This window comes from Carassius gibelio, chromosome B22 (genome assembly GCF_023724105.1).
Source record: "Carassius gibelio isolate Cgi1373 ecotype wild population from Czech Republic chromosome B22, carGib1.2-hapl.c, whole genome shotgun sequence".
In the NCBI taxonomy this organism is placed as follows: domain Eukaryota; kingdom Metazoa; phylum Chordata; class Actinopteri; order Cypriniformes; family Cyprinidae; genus Carassius; species Carassius gibelio.
The window spans coordinates 33,493,840-33,510,230 of NC_068417.1; the positions used below are offsets into that span (position 1 = coordinate 33,493,840).

The 16,391-nt window shown below is 39.1% G+C and overlaps 1 protein-coding gene across 4 annotated transcripts in view; it reads left to right on the forward strand.

The window, feature by feature from the left end:
• LOC127987454 (dystroglycan 1) overlaps nucleotides 1-16,391 on the forward strand; it is a 33,712-nt gene that overhangs the window by 5,916 nt on the left and 11,405 nt on the right. For 2 of the 4 annotated variants that reach the window (XM_052589798.1, XM_052589797.1), the window contains exon 2: nucleotides 15,638-16,178. In XM_052589798.1, the coding sequence (XP_052445758.1) occupies nucleotides 15,849-16,178 (330 nt within the window). In that variant the 5' untranslated portion in view covers nucleotides 15,638-15,848. The remainder of the gene's footprint in view (nucleotides 1-15,637; nucleotides 16,179-16,391) is intronic. The other 2 variants (XM_052589799.1, XM_052589800.1) reach the window with 1 other exon arrangement.

Consider the following 16,391-nt stretch of genomic DNA (forward strand, 5'->3'; position numbering starts at 1 on the left):
GTGTTTTTCAGGTGGATTTCTATGGGCTCAATGGAGGTGTCCTGGCCTGTGGTCTCAGCAGAGGGAAAACAGGAGGGAAGATCTGTCTTACAGAGAAGACGGCATGATTCACTAGCTCAGCACGCTGTAGAAATGCGAGTTTAATGTAGCATAGGATGTTAACGCGATGGCCTGGAGACTCAGACATGTTGTCAGCACTGGATGGGAGAAACTGGGCAGATAAAGGCCACCTCTCACAGACACACTTAAATTACCTGCTTACAAATGCAATAATATTGATTTTTAAAGATGTTGTTTACATATTACCATGCCTGATGTTGTGTCTGGCCGATCGATAACAGTTGGGGGTTGCGTTTAAGGATTTGAGAGGAAAATTAAACATTGGGCCTGTTTAATGTTTGCAAGCACCAATTTGTGTCCAGCAGCCTTTTGGATGAAGGGAGGCTCTCTGTTTACCCCTCCTGAGCCGCCGCTTTGAGTTGATCTTTGACTCCCACACAAATTGCCTGCTGTTTACCGAAGTGCGACTCTGTCTGTCGTGATCTTTGCGAGAATGCTTTAGGAGGGTAATTGTGGAGTTGTCTTGAGTGAGCCTAGAGCTGCTACTACCTCCAGAACTACGCCAAGATGGGAAGAAATCAGTCACCGTTTGTTAACAGATTAGCCCGGTAAACCGTAAAGAGTGAGCTTGGTTTGGACTAGAGTGCCAGTTGTTCTCTGGCCACCTGCACATGAACGCCTTAGGCTTTTTAAAAAACATCTACTTGGAGTTAGTGATTTACAGTGTGCTGTTTAAACAATGATATATTAACCTTTTATGATTTGGCCCGGATGTTTTCTTTCCATCTTCAGCTACTTATTGCAGTGGAAAGCAAATTTAGGTTGAAACATAAATCTAGGCGTCAGTTTAAGTATGTCAAGCATGTTCTTGCTTCTGGTGTTCACTGTTATATGGACTGAAGGTCTGCTTTTTCTATAGATACCCTGAGTGCCTCAGGGTGACTTAAAAACATTTAAAATTAGATTACAAAATGAAGATGTTTCTTGTTTGCATCACCCCTCCATAACAACTATTCTATACCATTGAAGAACAAGGATTATAAAAGTTTGATATCTAGACCTTGAGAAGTCATGGAAAGTATTAACATTTTAAAACTTTGTGGGCATTTTTATACTTGATGCTATGTATATATATATATATATATATGTATGTATGTATGTGTATGAATGAATATTATGAATATTATATATATATATATATATATATATATATATATATATATATATATATATATATATATATATATATATATATTTGTATTTTTTTAAAAATGTTATTATTATTATATTATTATATTTTTATTTTTCAAAAATATTTGGAAATGGAAATTGAGTAAAAAATATTAAACATTCTTATCCGGAAATTGACAAATAACAAGAAAAGGATTTAAAGGGATAGTTCACCCAGAAATTAAATTTGTCACTAATTATTCACCATTGTGTCATTCCAAACCGATAAGACCTTTGTTCATCTCTGGAACACACAGATATTTTTTATGATATCTGAAAATTTTTCGGACTCTCCACAATTGTCATTTCTGGGTGATCTATCCCTTTAAGTATTGTTGTGGACGGGTTGGGGGTTGTTAAAAATTGTGTAAACTCTTAGCCCACCATTTTCAGTGGGTAGTCTTTAAGACGTGCAAAAATAGCACCCTTCACCACCGTCATACAATCTTAACACTCTTTCAGCAGAGCCCACTCTGGAATATTCCTCTATGGTTTTATGCTTGTTATTGATCACAGGTTGTAACATTCGTACGTCCTTGGTCTAGGCCATTTGCTCTTTCTTCTCACATTTAGAGAGGTTTCCTTAATCTTCTCCTTTTACCCCCATGTCTATAATAAATCCTAGGAGAATGCGACACCATAAAGCGGACAATTCTAAGAACATTTCTCCTGATATCTTTCCCGAGTCTGTGTTCAGCTACGCCGTTTCCACCACCAATTGAAATCAGTGTGGGCAATAAGCAGGGGGTCTGATTAGAGTTTAATATTCAGGGCATGTGCCGGGCTGCGCTCCGTCCACTCCTTGTGAATCTTAAATCCGTCAATTTAATTTTCTTTGAATGGCACTGGTGTAGAGGACGGGGGTGTCCTCATGCTGCACGACTTGTCAACTTGTGGGATATTTTGCTTGAAGGAATCGTACAGAGTACCTAGTGGATTTTACAGTAAATCCCAGAAACGACCCGTTTAAAATAACTGCATTTTATAACTCATTAGGGATGTTTGTTAAAACAAGAATCACTATTATTGCTCATTATTATACTTAACTCCAAGAATTTCATTTTTAGGTTGGATCTAGCACATATGTGCCCACACTAATAATTAGTTAGGCCTCATCTAACCCAGCAGTCCTTAAATCATTAAACAACTCGGACAGCAAAGATCACGCTGACTAGAATGCGCTTTTCACGCTGGCTTTGGTTTCGAGATCTTAGCCTCTGATAATGTGTGCTTTAAAGAGGCACATGGAGGTGGGGGAAATGGGCCAGACCAGGTGTGTTTGACGCTGACAAACAGACTAACCTACCAACTGGTTCGTAACTTGTAGTGCTGACCAAGTAAATACATCAGATCCGCTGTGGAACCTGAGGACGCGAGCATGTTATTTCTTACAAGTCCACACCACTACGTGTCTTCACACGTCCTGGTGTCTGAGGAGCCAGACATTTTCCTCATTATGTGAGACCACCAGGTACTTGAGTTATTTTACGTTAGTGCATGTAAGTGCTCCCTTCCATAGTGTAAACTAAAACCCCAGCAGATTGCGATTCCAGTAGCATTCATTTAGTCAAATAGATAGCCTGCAATGGAGAAGGGTGTTTCCACATTGTTCAGATTTTCGTGTGTGTGTGGGAAGGTAGTCACCTTGGTAAGGTGAGACCGCTTCAGGAATGCATGTCCGCAAAGAGAAAGACGGTAGTATTATCTTGTTTATGAATGAAATGCAGTAAGTGGGTGGTAGGAACGGCATAGAAATGCAGGCTAGGAAAGAAAGGTGGAACTAAAATGATGTTCTGTAGCCCCATATAAAGAAGATAAAGATTTTTTTTTTCTCATGCACATCATTGATTTTTATATTTATTTATTTAGGTAAGTATCTAGTTCAAGGTTTTCAGGTTTCCAAACATCAGTCATGTTAAGTTTTTCCACCAACTAACCGCTTACATTGGCTGTAGTCTTTAGAATTTGTTTGTTTGTTTACAGGGTTCAACAAAAAGGAGCGTTCTTCTATCTTCTTTTTCCTCTTTGCTTGCTTGATAAGATCAGTAGTTGATTTTATTTATTTATTTATTCTTTTAGATATAACTTTCCCTGCCAACATTTTCACTGCCCACATAAAGATGATACTAAAATTGTCAATTTTATTTCAAGATATGACAGAAAAAAGCTATTTATGTTTTTCATGAAACAAGTTTTCTTCACATTATGGTAGGTTTAACTAATTAATACTAATTTTATTTTTTAAAATTTTCTGTCAACACTAGGTAAAGAGTAGATATTTTAGGTAAAATAATGTTTGAATATACAAGAAAATGTGTAGGCTGTATCACCTCCACTGTGTAATCACCACTAGTGCATTTTAAATGATTCTAAGTACAAATAGGCTATTCCATGTATGCTCTCAGTTAATATTAAATTATTACAGCTGCATGAATAATAATTATAAATAAATTGTTTCTAGATGTTAATATAAAATAACGTCTCATCCCTTCCTAGAAATACTTTTGCTGGGAAGCAATGGTATGAATTCAGGGCAGTACTGATTTAGGCCTATTTTCAGTGAAGTCTAAGTAAAACTTCTAACTGAATCGCACATTAATAAAAAAAAAAAAAAAAAAAAAGACAAATCCTATGCTAGTCTGATAATTTATACTTCTCAATTTTCATTTAGTCTGATAATATGCACAATTTACAACAGAACAGTCTCAAATTTTAATGTTACGTATAAAAATTAAAGTTTATAAAACTCTAAATCACACCCAGGACTGAAATTAGCAACACAGTGAATGAATGAGTCTGTAAGAGGATTGGGCTGAATTCATTGCAGAAACTTTCATGAAAAAGAAACTTGTGTGAAGAGGTATAGTGGTGCCCTGCTGCCATCACTGTGAAGAAGAAAGGTCTTTTGGTACAGTATAGAAGTTATTTTCTGCAAATTCTTAGCCTCTTTCAGGTCAAAATTGCAGCTCTCTTTAAGCATACTACAAAACGAATAGGATCACCTGGGGTTGTCATCCAAAAAGAGTCTGTGAATGTGATTATTTTTAGTTTGCGCTCACATTTGGCTTCTTGGTTGTTTTTCTAATATCTCAGTGTGTTTGATTTATGTGACTTGTATTTCAGGAAATGTTTTCCTGAACAAAAAGCTATGAGCTCTTCGACTGGTGTAGGCTTCTGAAGTATCACAGATATCTCGGCACAGTGTTATCAGTGATTTGCACTGTTTTGTGTCTGTGTCCGCGGGGTACAGTTCCTGCCTTCCTGGTTTCATAACAAACAGATATCCTTGAGAGGTTGTGTTATTGTCTATCCCGAACCCAAATGTATCTCCGCATCTACGTTAAATACACAGTTGGATTGTTGGGTTTTTATTGACACAGACCATTGATCTAGGACAGACTTAACAGTTGTGTTTCTGTTAAACAAGTCGGTGGTTATGTCTCTCAGGCCATCTGTTGCCCCTGTTTTGGGTTAAGGGCACTACTTACCGTTCACACCACACTGAGTCCGTTTACTGTTTGGGAAAACGATGGCTTTGATCAATTCTTGCCATCAAAGTTGCAGCAAATGAAAACATGCAACTCACATGTCACCATACCGTTGTTTGTTTTGAACAAACATCGATCTTCTTTGAAGAGCTCACTTTTGGTTGCATCTTATGCAAGAAAAATATGCACAGTTTAGTTGTATGGTTAAGCATGCTCTTGTGCAATGGGTTTGTAGACACAAGAGAACAGAAATGCTGATTTTTGTATAGGCACTGAATGCCATTGTTGGCCCCTTGCGGCTTGTCCTTCATTTCTGCAAATTAGCAAACTCCAGCACCCCCACTTCTCGTATTCCTCACGTCTGCCATCCCTCCTGCCCTCCCCGGCCATCCGTAGCTGTGTACCGAATGTGACAGTCCCAGCATCGCACTGCTCCAGCCCAGCACCTCGAGACCTTGTAGCTCATTCACAGATATTGCAGATTCACTCCCTCCCTTTGCTGCCAAGCGGCGTTAGGGCAAGTGTGTGTGAAGGAGGGCCATCTGGCCATCTTACGGTTTCAACCGTGATATTCTGAAACCTGAATGAGATTTTTTTAGTGCTGATGAATTCATAGGGCAGGATATGTGTTTGTTTTGGGTGTGCCATTAGGGCAAGTGATTTGGTTCTCCTACGTTGTGGTTGATAAGTCACCGAGATGTTTTATTATTTATTATTTATGTTGTTGGCCAAGTCTCTTTTTTTTCTTATTTTAGTGGTGTCTTGCACACTCTTGATTTGACCTTGTAAAAAGTATTTTTCTGTATGTGCGTTTGTTGTTTACAGGCGCCTTGGCGATTTACAAAAAAAAAAAAAACCCCCACAAAAAAAGTAACCGCTTAGAAACAATAACCTTTTGTCTGGGTGGCCAGAGACAATATGCTATGTGTTTATGCACTGTATATAAATATTCCAAAAGAGGTTCCTCTAGGGGAACCCACTTTTCAGTTTGACTTACAGACAGCATAAAAAAAAAAATTGACCCTTTTTAATTTCACACATTACTGGTCTTACTATGAATAATTCATTTGTGCACAAAAGAATAGAAATAAATGGAAAGAATAGTTGTAATCTTTAATCTTCCACCGAAAAAGTAGCCTATTCCTTTTGAAATATGTCAGCAAAGACACTTAAGTCCTCCGCAGTTTTTAAAGTAAATGGACAAAGGTTTATTCATAGGTGTCGGATTTATTAAAAATTGTATTTTAGAATTTTCATCTAATGTACATCTAAAATGTCTTTTATAAACTTTGGTTAAATGTATACATAATTTATTCAGAGATTGCCAGGAAAATAGCTTTGAATCTGGCATGGCTTTAAAAAGTGAATAAATACAAAAAGCAAATCCAATCTCGTAATCCAATCAAATGTAGGTTTGCGATGGAGTGGCGCATATCCAAAAACAGTCCAAAATTTTCCTCAAATTTTCTGAAAGATTCCAAAAATCACAGAAACTTTTAAAAGTGAAAAGTTCAGGATATTGTTTACTACTTTGCAATCTTAATCAAATCCCAACAGATAAAACCAAGGCCCACACTATGCCTTATAGATAGTTGTTTCCAAGGATGTCAAATCACTGAAGAATATTAGTAAAATGGTTCACAAACATAGGTTCATGGTGAGAGATGTATATATCATCTACCGTTTTATCCCTCCAAGATTGGGACATGAAATCAATCCCTGCAACCACAAATTCTGCCAGGAACTGTGAGTGCTGCTCCTCTAGCAGTTGGGGTGTATCTCTGGGGTGTTTTTTGGGGTCATGATGGTGTCCTGGTACATGTTAAGAGCCTGGGGGTTGCCAGCTGTCCCTGGTATCCTCTACCAACTGGCCTCAATTGTCTATCTGCTCCAAGATTGTGGTTTTACTGGTGGTCTTTGAAAAGAATCTGATCCGCCCCTAAAAAGCACCTGCCAGAGAAGCAGCCTTCATGGGCCCTGCACGGTTTACCCTTTTTTCTCTTTTTTTTTGTGAGAAAAGTGGTTATTCTCTCAAGATGGTTGTTTCAGATGATCAAAGCCCATCAGACGAGATTACAAAGGTGTTTTTACAGAGGCCCCTCTTGACCTATGTGACTTTTATTTGAAGAAACCGGTGTCATTTATTTACCAAATTCAAAGACTGATTTTAAGTTGCAGCCATATTGGATAATTTAAGCAGAATTTAAGAAGATTTAAGGAATGTGTGAAGTTCTGCTCTGAAATGACTGCCTGGATTGCCCCAGGACAGTCATTTAGGTAATATAATCAATCAAACTGACTGACTATTAACATTCTGAGATTGCACTCTATAGCTTGGATGTAGGCTATTGCTGTTAATCGCAACTTGAAGTGCAGTGCCTTCTCATTTATTAATAGTGTCTTAAACTAGGCAAGGCGTTTTTAAACCTGGTTTGTAAGTAGCGTTTTATGCTAACAAGCATTATCATGCTACCTACAAAATCGGAGGATTTAACTAGTATGAGCTTTTTCTCATAATCTCGTAATCTTTTTGTTGCCGTCACATAATTACAGGCAACCAAGGAAGCTCTAAAACTGAGCACAGTCAGACTCTTCACAAGCCATACTGCCATCTTGAGAGAAAGAGCTGACGTCTGACTTTACCGAGTTTTAATCAAAGTGAACATGCGTTCCTTCTCGTTTGGGAAAGCTGCACAATTCCCTAAATTGTTTCTCACAATTCATTTTAGCTTGTCATCAAATTAAAAACGCATCGGAGAGGTGTACAGCACCACTTCCCTAGCTTTTTTCATATCTTAAAGCACAGCAGCATCAAACGCTAATTTCCAAGCAGAAAAATCACATTACGTCATTCCTGCTTGTAGCTGTTATCCGGTAGCTTTGTTTCCAATGCCTCTAATACATTCATTGCTTATTAACGTGATATGGGAAAGCAGGGGTGTTTATTATTGTGAAATAATCTATTTATCCTGTTTTTAAAAACAAATTTTGCAGTGGCCTACAGGTGGGCGTTGGAACTCGAGATGGCGTCACTGTAATAAGCCGGAGGGGCTAAAGACTCCCATTGTTGTAGGCATGCATGTGGGGTCAATATGTTCTCCACACCCCATTCTCAAGTATCGGGATGCTGACAGGTCCTTCAGTTCATGTTTGCTCTACAGGCATGTTTGGACCTGTGTGTTTGCCAGGGCACTTTCTTTTAAAAAGGACCCTGGGTGTGATGGTTTCAGCCCCTAGCTGCAGTATGCCTGCTGGTGGCTTTTATATGTTTTGTTTCACTCTGTTGTTTTAATATGGATTTACCTCATGCCGTTCTTTCCTGTTGTGGTCCACAAAGGCTCACCCAGATTCACTCATGCATCTCATGAATTGAATTGTTAAGGGACATAACATGGTCGCTGTTCTTGGCGTGCTTGCACACTGGAGTTTACTCTGCGTCAGAGAGCAAATTCAATTTCAGGGGATAGTGAGTCACAAGGACATAGAAGAAAAACGCAATATGACATAATGTTAATAGAAGTTGTGAATTTTAACTATGCAATGTGCTTTGATGTAAACCACCATCTAATGGAAATTTCAGAGGAGTTTGCTGTACTTCTGTTTGATTTCGTACTGCTGTCTTTCCACAACTTAAATTTACTAATTTTGCTTTCCTCTACTGATGCTTTCTTACCAAAGTAACATATTCAGTGATAAAAGAAGTTATTGTCAGAGTCATGGTGTAACGGTTAGCGCACATGCTCCAAACACTTCAGGCTATGACGCTAAAGTCAGAAAAGACAGGTTATGGGTCAGTGACGCTTCCTGGGCCAGTGCTCCTTTTCTTCAAATAATTTCTCTACTGTCAAAGGATCAGACCTTGAACTGTCATGGAATTTTAACATTGTAGTTTTTCAGACCCAGAAATGAATTGGAGAAATGATGAAATCATACAATGAATACTTATTTTTTCTAAATAGTTTGTTCACACTTTAGTTTGGGTACCAACTCTCAATAAAGTAGCCTAACTATTAACCATGAGTTTTGCCTCAAACTCCTAATTTGCTGCTTATTAAAGGGCTAGTTTGCCCAAAAATGAAAATTATGTGATTGGGTTAATCACTCACCCTCACGTCATTCCAAATCCATGAGACCTTCATTCACAATCTTCTAAACACAATATAAGATATATTTGATGAAATCTCCAGGCTCCAGACTGCAACCATTTGTTCTGTTGGTGCACCAAATTTTTGTGAGCATGCGCACTGGCGTGACCAACGCGTTGTCCAATTCACAGGCTCTGCCATTTCTGTTGCATTTGAGAAACATCAAACCGCAAACGAAACAAAAGCGAAGCTAAACCGCGCTACGTTTCAGCTATTTATCAGCTTGGATAGATACACAAACAATCTTGTCTGGGCTCAGAACATCTGATTTTGTGACACTGTTACTGCACAGATGTGAACGTGCTGTGAGATCCAGTGAGAAGCATTTGAATTCGCTGCACAATGATAAGGTTGCTGTGAGATGTACTGAGAATCATTCAATTTCTGCACATGAATCTGTTATAAACAGTGTTGACACACATCAGGAAACCAGAAACGGTAACGCTAATTGCATTACATTATTCATTTCAAGGTTTTTACAACCTTTTAAGAGAAAATTTCAAGCACTTTTCAATGACTTAAGCATTTCACACAACTATTTCCAGCACTTTAAATCAGTAAGATGATCCAGTTTGAATGTTCATCCCATTAAAAGTAACAAAATATAATCACTGAAGTTGGTCAGGTCCATATACTAGAAGAATAATGGTTCATTTATTAAGAGGGGAATATATATATATATATATATATATATATATATATATATATATATTTTTTTTTTTTTTTTTTTTTTTTTTTTTACTGCTTTGTTAAAAGTACATTTTTGTATGTATCTTAACTAAAGCTTGGTGCTTTACTGTCAAATCTGTATAAACCATGAAGAAAAGGAACATAAACAAGAAATGAACATGTAATTTTACTAGAAACGACACCTTATTAATGCAAAATAATATTTTATGATTAAATGATGTATATTTTAATACTCCAAAACACCACCCCCAGTGTTACCAAATCTGCTACTGGCGCCACCATCTGTAGAATTTAGTTGCTCTGGTGCCACTGCTATCAAATGTTAGTCTGGAGCCCTGAAGAGTCAGAAAGCTCTCAGATTTCATTAAAAATATCTTCATTTGTGTTCTGAAGATGAACAAAGGACATAGGTTTGGAACGACCAAATTCTCATTTTTGGTGAACTAGCTTATCCCTTTAATAGTTTGAGTTAGATTAAATTTAGCTATGAGATAAGATTAAGTATTCTAAATATGGTCATACAGACTAAGGCCAATAAACAGCCAATATGCATGCTAATAAACAACTAGTTAATAGTGTGATTTCGTCTCTAAGGTTTTAGGCTAAAAATTTTTAACATTTTTTTTATTTGAGTAAATATTGCTTCTTTAAATCTATATATGCTTCGCTCTCTAAAATATTATAAATAATACCTATCAGTGCAAAAACAATAAAATAATTCTCCTTTTGTAGTTGCAAATCCCTATAAAATATTTGAAACATCATTATGCTCTAATGACAGTGACTGCTGTTATTTGACTTGTTTTAAAGCCATGAAAACCTAGACTATTGTTTCAAATGGAAACATTAATTATTTTGGTCTCAGTAAAATGAGAGGATGAATTCTTTCTATTTATATATTTCACTGTCAAGTAAACTTGCCAGAGTCTGGCCTGCATTGGTGACTTTCATCCTGTTGCCAGGGTCGGCTTGGTTTTCCAGTCGTGAATGACTTCTTTAGCCAGCCTCTATCTTATTTTGCTCATGCCCTGCAGTTGCCATTAATAGAAGGCTCAGCTATGTCAGAGGAGGGTGGGGAAGGAGTACAGTGTGAAGTGGAGAAGGTCAGCTTTGAGCTGACCGGGGCTTAGGCAAAAGCGACCGTTCTGATTGGCTCCTGGAGGTTTTCCAGGGGCAGCGGACATCCAGGCTGACTGCTCACGCGTACAGCGTGCTATTGATGGCACCGTATCGGAGTCATTAATCACCACTGTCAGTCTCTTCGGGGAGAGGCCCGCTCTCCGTTACACACTCACCAAATGAGGAGTGTGGTTCTAACCCTTGACCCTGCTGATGGTGCATACCTCACTATAATGGGAAGGACTTCAGACTACCACTGAGGGACTCTCTGAACTAATACTATGACAGTGAGAGCATCGCAGGGTTTTACTGTTTTGGCAGTACTTTGGGTTGGTAGCTATTTAAAGTCTTGGCGTCAAGTGCCTTGCCAACACCAGTGAGGAAAATACAGACATGCAATATGAAATGACCAAAGTGAGCAGTTGCCGATGACTTCTAATGAAATGTGGGATCTCTCTCTGTTTAATAATTCATGAATACTTTGGTCTCAAATCGGAAGGTAATAAAGAAAAAGAGTGTGCCTGGTATACACCTTTCTCCTCATGTTCTGCTCCGTTCCTTCCTATAATGTTGCATAACTGCATTTTTGCACAAACAAGAAGCTCCAAGGCAGTTTACTCTCCCTGCTTGTTTAAAAAAAATCAAGTTTGTTTAGCTAGAATAAAATTCCTGTTTGAGATCACCTTGCCTGTGGTCATATTCTCAGTTCTCAGCTTGAAGCATTTTAATAGCAGAATATTGCAAAAAATTTGTATTTTGCCAGGCTCTAGTTTCAGGATCCTTAAAAATAAACTTGACATCACCTTGCGTACATCGGGTTACTGGGTTTTCAGTTGCTGATGTTTATTTATATCATATTCTTCAGATCTCTCTTGCGGCGCATTTATATTACAGCTGTGAGCTTTGGTAAATGTGTTTTTATGGCATCAACAGTATTTGCTCTGAGGTAAGTGCACAAGACTAGTCCTTCCAGTTACAGATGAGTGAAATATTTTTCCTAAGGATCATCAACTATGCATTGTGATTTAATGGGAAATACATTTTGTCAACTCTTTTGGCATATTAAACAACTAAATTAAGGTGGGGATTCTTTTTGTTATTGGACTTAATCACTTTGGACTTAGCCACCTTGGCTCTCTTTTTTTTTTCTTCAAAGTTAGAGGCTGTGAGTAAACATCGGTGACTTGCTCCAGCTGGAATGCGTGACTCAATGCCTTTTATAAGCTTGTCCAATAGCACGGGCCCTGGGGGGTGATGGACAAGGGGTGTCACCATGGTACCAGGGCAAAGGGCGCTCTTCCCCTTTGCCAACTGCACTGTCGGCAAACCTATTACTGCTTACCCTCTCCCCCAACCTACATACATCCCTGTCAAATCCTAATCTCCCGGAGCGTCCACTGGACTGTTTCAGGCCTCCAACACAATGGCCCTCTGTAGTTGTGCTGGCATGTGGAGACTAGCCTTCAGGATTCTCTTTTTTTTCCCACACATGAAATGATTTCCATTTTGTCTTTAGAGCAGAAAGGTCCATTTCAAAGGCTTCTTGGGTCAAGTTTGACTACTGAAAGAGTCCGAGTCTACTGCCGGTGAGACTGGCGGCAGGGTTCTTGTGACCAATGCAGATTCTTATGCCGGGCTGATCAAGGGAGGAATGCTGTGATAGGTCCCCTTTTTCCACCTTTTTGAAAGCAGCCCGCCATTCCTGAGAAATGAATGGGCGTCTTTATCCGTAACCGGAGATGAGGTTTAAGTTCTTTCATGTACCTGCCAATTCCATCAGGCTCTTTGTGAATGCTCAATGGTGGGACTGTAGTGGAAAAGTGCAGAAAGCTGAAAAGGGTCATGCTACTGACTGTACCTCCAGTCATACCTGTCAGCGTCAATGATGTGTGATAAGACTTCAGGCATTCTACAGATTAAAAAAAAACCTTAAAAAAGGGTGACATGGTTTTCAGCAGGAGGTGGAGTTCTCGTCTTAAGTCTACAGTGCGTGTCAAAAAAGATTGACTTAACAAGTTTAAAACTAGAGCACTGGCGGTGTTTAAAGCACGTGTTTGGCAGGTATTACAAAACAGCATGATAATCTGATGTCTGAGGTGTTGAATGTTTAAAGAGTGAGTGTTTTTGTGATAGAGCCTTGCAGAAGGAAGTCGTGGGTGCAGGTGTCTCAGTAGTAACATATTCATGAACAACAGTTCTGTAATCTTTATATGTGAACATAAAAAGTGTTCAAATCTTGTTTGTACTTGCATGACTTTTCTAACTATCCAACAAGACTTGTCTGTCAGGAATTGACTGAGGATTGATTGAAGGGGAGGGGTTGAACAATAACAGGACTTGCCAGAAAGTAAACTGAGTTCAAGAGGCAGGTTGTTCACTTTTTTATCAGGAAACATGTCTTTGGAGCAACATGCACAAATTTCACTTTAAAACCACAAGTATTAGGAAATTAGGGGAAATAAAAAAACTGAAGTAGCTATTGTTTATGGTGACATTTCAAAGACTTGTTTTGCTGTGTGAAAATCGAAAATGGTACTGTCTTCACTGAAAAATCTGAATAACACATTTCTAGCAGATTTATTTGTTGGCCTGTGAGGTACATCAGCAGTTATTATAAATTCTCCACTAAGCTCCTATTGGAAACAAAAATGTAAGAGACTCTGGACTTCAGTGACCCGTTCCAAATGACTCGAAACTTTAGAGCCTTCGCAAGATTAGTCGGACACTAAATCCCAATGATTCATTCGGTGGTGACTTGAAATGAATAGCTTATCGAACTGAAGGAATCTGATTTGAATTTATTTTTATTTAAAAACCTATGGCGGAAGCTTCCCAGCAGTTTGTCGGGAGTTGATGAGCCTTGGCTCGCACACAGTTTGAGTAAATCTAATGTTTTGTTAAACATTTCTCTGAAATTCCTACTCTTAACCTGCAAACACACCTTATGTTCTATCACAGTATCACAATATTATTGCTCTCGGTAGTATTCGTGTTTTTGTTTTGTTTTTCCTTCCACCATATGTCTTAGAAAGACACCAAAGGATAATCTAAACATTCTCAGACTGTGTTTTGTCGGCGTCTGGCTGAGACCGCAAATAAACCTGACTTTGAAAATGATTGTTGATTATTTGGACTTTGTTATAGGAGTAACTTCCCTACTGGCTTTCAGAATGAATCTCCGAAAGATAGCAAGGTGAATTGGACCTACAGTGTTGCTGTTTGGGAGTCTTCTGAAGAAGCTCCCTTCCTACCGAACACAGGGAGCGTGAGAGACCGCCTCACCCGTCTCGTATCCGCTTCTCTCGTTCATAGGTTGGATACAAGGGCTTAAGAGCAGTTCTCAGGGGAAATGAGCTGCATTGTGCAGAGCAGCTCCCTCTTCAAATGCATAAAATCTGCGGCCCAGCCTGCACTAAACCCATCCCTCTTTTCACTGCAGGCTTTTTCGTCTTCCTTTCTGAATGAAAGACCTGCATGAATAACAAACTTCTAGAGTGTAGAGCTCTCCCCCCAAGAGACAATTCAGATGGTGTGCATTCCTCTGAAGTGTTTGAACCAGTTGGTCGCTATGGACTGACCCCCTGTCTCCGTCCATTTCTTTCAACGCTCATGGAGCGGGTTACTCTTCTAGTGCAGGGTGTTTTTTTTTCAGGGACATGTTCGGTGACGAATGAGGCAGGGAGCGAATGAAAGGCACAGTGTGAGAGGAGAAAAAGGAGAGAGAGCTGTGAATGGTAATCAGATTAGTCTTGATCCACCTGTGTATGCGTGCATGTGGGTAAGCAAGCACTGCGAAACATCAGTGCTGGCAGAGACCGAAGATCTGGCTTATACCATTAACCTAAAGTGATTTACGGCAACTTAATGATACGTAACTTATTTGATACCTTGGATGGTATTTGAATTGGGTTTTGACCTAATTGACTAATGTAATTGTAATGTAACAAACAACTAGTCAGGCCAACAAGTTTGCATGTTGTGCAAAATTTTGTGTGTGTGCGTGTGTATACCATGAGCATTGTGTTTTAAATATCTAAAAACTATTACTAGGTATAAAATATATATTTTATGCATCTCAAGATTTGTTTTAGTCAGCTGCATCTAACTATTTTTGAATACAAACATATCTATCTTTCCATCATCGTTTTCATGCGCTTTTAATTATTCCATTGAAAACAAGTGACAGAAATGTAAATAAAAAAATAAATAAAAATAAACCATAACTTGCAAAACGGTTTTTGAATGCAAATAATGGAAGATGGAAACATCTGAAAAGTCATGTGACTTAGCACTATGGGACAACATAACCTGACTAAACGGTTGACTGATCTCTTTGCACAGCATGTGAAATGTTGTTATGGTCATTCTTAAATGCCCGAGCAATGTCTGTCGTCAAAGTCTTTCTGTATTGCCTTTTTAATTACATGACTGCATTTCCAAACAGCAGGCATCTGCTCGGAAAGCAATGACTGCATTTATTGTGTGACTAATTTATTAAAAATGAAAATTATTATACTCAGTTGCTTCTCCTACTTGTCTTAGTGATATTTAGTTCCAGTTTATCAGGAAGTGAAAATAGTTATCTTTGACTCGTAGGATCGAATCGGTGCTTATTCACAAATGTTTCATGCGAAATTCCAATTTCGCATATAAATTAAATCAGCAATTTTGGATGGAAACCCAGCTAACATGTCTTGTATAAAGACCCACTTCCGATACTATGACCCTGTAGATGGTTGGGTAAACCTGAACAAATACATAAGCTAATACCAACAGCTTTATTTTTTCCCCATTTTACAGTGCCAACATGACGGATCACTCTGAAGGTGCATTGGTCGGACAAATCAGAGTAGTCTTTTGCTATTGAAATGCTTGTTAATTAATTCCTCTCTTTCTCTTTCTCAGTGCAGGTCTCAGAGGCAGCCCCTTAACTATGGGATTTCAGAACTACTGAGGGAACTTCCACAAAAAGAGGGAAAAGGGGCCGGCAACGGGAACAAAAGGAGAGGATTGAGCTTTTGAAAAGAGGATCAGTTCTTTCAGACTCAGTGGGGTGCATGCTGCCCCCTCAACTGGACGTCCTCTTTTGTGCGAGCAAGAAAAAATAAAAGCAGACATGCGCAATAAACTGAGAAAGTTCCGGGATGGGGGATGCCCCATGATGGGGCAGAGGGACAGGACTTTTCTGGTGCTGCTGATCGCAATGGTGCTGACAGTAACAGAAGTGCGGGCTTCCTGGGATCAGAACCCAATGGAAGTTCTAGGTGATGTAGGGCAGTTGGAGGCATCTATGCACTCGGCGGTGCTGTCAGACCTACATGAGGTGGAAGCGGCAGTAGCTGCGGTGTCGCAGCCCGTTGGCTTCCCAGACTCCTCAGCGGTGGTGGGCCGGGTGTTCCAAATGTTGGTGCCCATCAAAGCGAAGAACTCCAGGAGCACAGTAAAGGTGAGAGGGTGTTCCTTCAGTGCACATGGCATCCTTCAAAATGCGTTGCAAATGCATGCAAACATATTTGTCCTTTAGTGCTCAGTGGATCGTCCCTGGTCTATCAGATAGCACCACACTCCTCAGCCAGTGTACTCAGTCAGTGCAAAATACGTGACTTTGCCCCAAGCGCTGCTCAAATCTTATTCTACGCTTTCCTTATGACTGATGGAC